The following is a 5,898-nucleotide window of genomic DNA, read 5'->3' as shown; positions in this document are numbered from 1 at the left end:
TTTTCTAGAACAGGACTACCAATAATTTTCACCTTCCTTGTGGGATAATTGGTATGTCACTTCTCGATGTAGCTGCCATTACAGGACTCCCGATTAGCCCTACAAATTTTACTTCTGATATGCAACCTAAACATCAGTACAACATTGCTCCTATGACCTCTTACAGTGACTTCATTGCTTATCATATGGGCACAAAGAGTGACCCTGTTACAGATGATGAATATGTGGCCTTCCTGTTCTATTGGTTAAACACGATTTTTTTTGCTTCCGAAGCGTTCAAATGCAGAAGCTTTTTCTTCCTCTTGTTGCTCTCCTTCATGAAGGGAACAACCTCAACTTGGCCAAGCTACTTCTAGGGCATATTTTCGAAGAACTTGGCCAGTTCGTTAATTGTCTTTGAAATAATTACTTGATAAATGCGGGAGGCCCTCTCTGGCTTCTCCAACTTTGGCTTAATGCTATTTTTGAAAAATACATGACAAAGCCTGGAGGTGGTGCTTCAGACAAACAGCATATCGAAGGCTTTCGCTTGGCTAATTTCAAACCAAATTTTCCAGAAGCTCAATCGGATGAAGATCGATTTTGGGCTGCTTTTTCCCTTTTCCATTCTTGTAAAGATTTCCATAATGAGGACCTCAATTTCACCCCTTTTTTGCGTCGAAACTGTGGTCCTGCCTGGCTCGAACATCTCCTCTTCCCCAATGATACCGAAGAGAACGAACTTGCTAACAGGAGTTGGGCAAATCTACTGGCTGTGCAAGTGATTCCAACAGGACTACCTCAACACAAAAAGGAACGTTTCAAAGCCACTATGTACGCTCCTCACTATACAGCCAGGCAACTAGGCTTCTCCCAAACTATCCCAACTCCACTTCCCAGGAATAGCAAACCCTTTTGCCATATTGCTTTGGCTTCGAAAAAAGAGCTTGATATTTGCCTCTTGAAGAATCAACAACAAAAAGATAGTTATAATCATCTTGTTTATGATCGAAGCTCATTCATTACAAAATCTTGCTTCGATTGGTGGACCACTTACTACTCTAAGTACATTCGTACTTTAGAAGAGATCAAATGTTCTGTCGTCCGAGTGGTCCCTGCTGCTGAAGGCTCTCCCAAGAGGCCTCCGAAAAGGAAAGTTGAAGCTACAACTTCTTCACGACAACCGCCAAAGAAAAGTCGATGAACTCCTTCAAGGACTTCCAGAAGGGTAATTAGTCCTTATTTATACATATATATTTAAACCAAAATTCTTCAAAAACCTCACCCGTTTGCAATCCTCTTGATCTCGATCTTTCCCCAGTTACAGTTGCAACCATCGAGCGAAAGCTCTTCTGATGATAGTGAGCCATCCATCCAAAATCTCTTTGCTGCACCCTCGAAATTGGATGATACGATTGATTTTGATTTAGGTTCTCCTTTGACTCGAAGAAAAAGACCTGTTCCAGTAACATCATATTATCTTTTGAATATATATCAATTCAATTAAAGTGAACCCCAACTGATGTATGTTGTATTTCAGTCTGTTACTGCTGCTCAATCAATCACTTCATCTCTTGCACCTGACCAACCACAACAAACACATCAACAAGATTTAGGGCAGCAAGCATCTCATTCATCAATTCAAACTATTGAATCTGTTGAACCCCTCCAGGTAGCTCTTCCAACTTCAATCGAGACCCAAATAGTTGATTTAACAGAGGAACATGCTCATCACTCTCCAACACAAGTTTTAAATGTTGAACATTCTTCTTCATTAAACCAAATTGAAGCCTCAACTGGATTCTAGGTGGCCCTGAATCTGACTCTCCTTCTCGAGTCCCTGAAACTATTGCCCCTGATTCAGATTCTCCATCCCAAGTCCTGGAAACCATCCCTTCACCACAAAGAACTTCCAGTCCATTCAAGGGTGCTGAACTTTTGACTCCTCCTGGTTTAGGGTATGGAGATCTGGGCATAGTTTTCGAATCCACAGATGCTGACATGATTACATTAGTTATCATCCTGAATCAAGCTGTTCGAAGCCTCTTTCTACCATTGCACTCACAGGCCTTTCTACTTCCAATTTTCCACTTGAACCCAGTACTGGTACTCGGGAATAACTTTTGGCCCTTCTCAAGCTTCTAGATCATTCACCTGCTGAATGGACAAATGATGCAACCTTAAACTCAACTCTATCTGCTATCCTAAGTTTATCTCTCGAACTTCAGGTTCCATCTCAACACTCTGCTATAGTCATCCAATTCATAAAGGTTGCTAACAGATGTATATCTCTTCAAGACAAACTACAAGAAGTCAAAGATAAAATAGCCAACATTCGATCTGACTCAAGTAGCTACACTGCAGCCCTCCAGCCCATAAAAGCTTCTCGTGAAGAATTCGATTTAAGAATCTCTCAAGCCTTCTCCGCTCAAGCTTAATATGATAAGGAGGAAAGAAAACTTGAGAGACAGAATTGGCTCAAATAAATGAGAAACTTGCCAAAATTCGAAAGAGAAAGGTTGATTTAGCAACACCCCTAGCCACTATCCAGCACAAAAACCAGAAACTTGTGCAAGAAACCCGTTCTATTAAGGCTAAACAAGAAGAATGTGACAAGCAACTTAGCATATCCCAATACGAGGAATACGAGCAAATCGAAGCACTTTCAGCTCTGGATAGTGAGAGAATTAAGTTACGTTTAGACTTGGCAGAGCTTATGGCGCCTTACCTTTCTCCTCCTTAGGATTCAATGCTTGTAATAATGTTTCCCCCTTTTTTTTAAACTTATGGATTTCAATTTTGACTTAACAAGCAATGATATGGCTTTAAATACTTCCCATTTATTGAAGTAATTACATTTCCAGATTCAATATCTCTGACTAGATATGCTTTTCCAGAATATAATCCAATTACTTGGAAAGGCCCTTCCCAAGTATAAGACCATTTGCCAAGAATTCTCAATTTCTTTTTCACTGGCAAAATAACTTTCAAAATCAACTCGCCTATACTGAAGCATTTTTCTTTTACTCGACGGTTGTAACTTCGGGCAACATTTTCTTTTTGTCGAATCACATTTTCAAGTGCCAAAATACGCTCTGAGTCTAACTCATTCAACTCATCAAACATTGCATTCTAATAATCATCAATTGGTAAATCGTCTTGCTTGGACACTCTCACAGTGTTAAGATTGATTTCCAATGGTAGCACTGCATCATGGCTATATACAAATTTATAAGGTGAATTTCCTGTTGATCTCCTTGGTGAATTCCGATAAGCCCACAGTACTTGACTTAAAGTTTCATGCCAAGTTTGGGGTCTACTTTCGATTTGTTTTTTGATCAAACTAATCAGAACTTTATTTGCTGCCTCAACTTGGTCATTAGCCTATGCATAATAAGGAGTCGAAGTAACCATATTAATATTCCTCGAAACTGCAAAATTTTTAATTCGCTGACCAGTAAATATAGTCCCTTGGTCAGTACTTAATGTTTGAGGAATTCTAAATCGATGGATCATATGTTCCTCAATAAAATCTATTATTTCATTTTGCCCAACTTCTATTAAAGGAACTGCTTCGACCCACTTTGTAAAATAATCGATTGCTACCAAAATAAATTTATGATGTTTCGATGAAGGGGGGTGAATCAATCCAATTAGATCCAAAGCCCAACCTCTAAACGGCCATGGATTAATAATCGAATGCAACTCAGAGGCTGGGATCTGTTGTATCGACCCATGCCTTTAACATTCTTGGCACGCCTTTGCGTATTCGATACAATTTTTTTTATCATGGAGGGCCAATAGACATGATTTCGATATAGTACTCATTTCATTTTTATCCCAGCCTGATGAGCACCACATATACCTTTATGGACTTCTCCTAGAGCAATGTCTTTATCATCTTGACTTAGACATCTCGAAAGACTCCCGTTGATTTCTTTCTTATACAACTCATCAGCCATCAAGACAAAATTTATTGCTCGTAATTTTATCTTTCTATCAACTGGAATGCTAGGATTCTTTAAATACTCAGCAATGAGTTTTCTCCAATCATTATCTTCCCAATCATCCATACATAGAACATCTCTTTCATCCACAGGCACTGATATTTGGCGGATATTTGCCAACTTTTTTAATGTTTTTGGGTCTATCCTGTACCTCGAAGCAATCTGGGCCAACTCGTTAGCAATTTCATTCTGGATCCTTGGGATATGGACCAGTGAAACTTTTCGAAAAGAAGTTAACAATTCCCAAGTCGTTGCCAAATATTTCTGCAACCTCTCATTGTTACACTTGAACTCCTTTGGCAATTGTTTCAAGACCAATTGAGAATCTCCTAGGATCTAGACTTTCAAAGCACCTTTCCCGATTAAGATTTTCTAGCCTAAAATCAAAGTCTCATATTCTGCCATATTATTCGAGCAAGGATACTTTAGCTCGAACAAAAATTCTGATGGGATTCCTTCTGGTGACACAATGAGAATTCCTACCCCTGCACCATCCTTGTGCTTTGATCCATCAAAATATAACTTCCAATAATCGACTTTTACGTCGAGTACATTTGCCACCTGGCCATTCAAATTATTCGAGTTATCAACTAAAAAATCTGCAATAACCTGGCCTTTCATAACTTTTGCTGGGACATACTGCAAATCAAATTCTGTCAAAGCTAACATCCATTTTCCCAAACAACCTCGTAACATTAAAAAACTCAACATGTACTTGATGAGATCAGTTTATGCAACAACTTTGACAGGTTTAGCTACCATATAACACTTTAATTTCATGCATGCATAGTATAGGGATAAACACAATCTTTCTATTGGGGAATATCTTGCCTCAATATCAGTCAAAACTCGACTAAGATAATAAATCGCCCGTTCATGTCCATTCTCATCATCTTGGGCTAACATACACCCAATTGTGTTTGTAGATGCTGCAATGTACAATTTCAAGGGCTCATGTGAGTGAACATTGGCCATTAATGGAGCTTTAGATAAATAGGCCTTTATCGATTCGAATGCCTGTTGATGCTCATGTGTCCATTTGAACTGTGAATCATTTTTTAGTTTTACTAAAGGTGCAAATACTCGAGTTCGATCAGAAAGATTCGAAATAAATCTTTGAAGATAATTTACTTTCCTCAGGAACGATTGCACTTCTTTTTTTGATTTAGGAGAAGACAATGCCAAAATTGCATCAGCTTTACTCTTATCGATTGCAATCCCTTTTTTGTGAACAACAAAACCTAGGAAATTTCCTGCCGACATACCAAAGGTGCATTTTAAAGGATTCATTTTTAATCCCTTGTCCCACATAGTTACAAACGCCTTTCTTAAGTGATGAATGTGTTGATTCACTGAATTTGACTTAACCATGACATCATCAATATATACCTCCATAAATTTTCCAATATACTAATGGAATATGGCATTCATTGCACGTTGGTAAGTTGCACCAGCGTTTTTTTAAACCAAAAGGCATAACTACCCACTCATAAGTGCCTAATTCTCCGGGACAACGAAAAGCAGTTTTGGACACATCATCTTCCGCAATGAAGATTTGGTTATATCCTGTATAACCGTCCATAAAACTTAAAATGTCATTCCTTGCTGCAGAATCGATTAATATATCTGCTATGGGCATGAAATATTCATCTTTCGGAGTGGCATTATTTAAATCTCTAAAATCAATACACACCCTTAATTTTATATTTTTCTTCATCACAGGAATAATATTCGAAACCCATTCAACATAACGTGCGGTTCGAATAAATTTTGCTTTAATCAACCGTTCTATTTCTTCCTTAGTCTTTTGATTGATTTTTGGAGCAAAACGTCGAGGAGTTTGCTTCACAGGCCGAGCATTCGATTTCAATGCTAATCGATGTTCTACAAGAGAACGATCGAGACCGGGCAT

The 5,898-nt window shown here is 38.5% G+C and overlaps 1 protein-coding gene across 1 annotated transcript; it reads right to left on the bottom strand.

Annotated features, from left to right (window-relative positions):
* Positions 1 to 3,803: 3,803 nt before the first annotated feature.
* On the bottom strand, positions 3,804 to 5,898 carry LOC148547094 (uncharacterized). Its single transcript, XM_088495294.1, has 4 exons — positions 5,376 to 5,898; positions 4,818 to 4,915; positions 4,470 to 4,625; positions 3,804 to 4,322 (listed from the first exon to the last, which is right to left on the bottom strand). The coding sequence occupies exons 1-4, from the start codon at positions 5,896 to 5,898 to the stop codon at positions 3,804 to 3,806; spliced, it is 1,296 nt and encodes a 431-aa protein (XP_088351420.1).

This window comes from Arachis ipaensis, chromosome B8, assembly GCF_059453495.1.
Source record: "Arachis ipaensis isolate K30076 ecotype BB chromosome B8, ASM5945349v1, whole genome shotgun sequence".
In the NCBI taxonomy this organism is placed as follows: Eukaryota; Viridiplantae; Streptophyta; class Magnoliopsida; order Fabales; family Fabaceae; genus Arachis; species Arachis ipaensis.
This window is presented reverse-complemented; position numbering and strand designations above follow the sequence as displayed.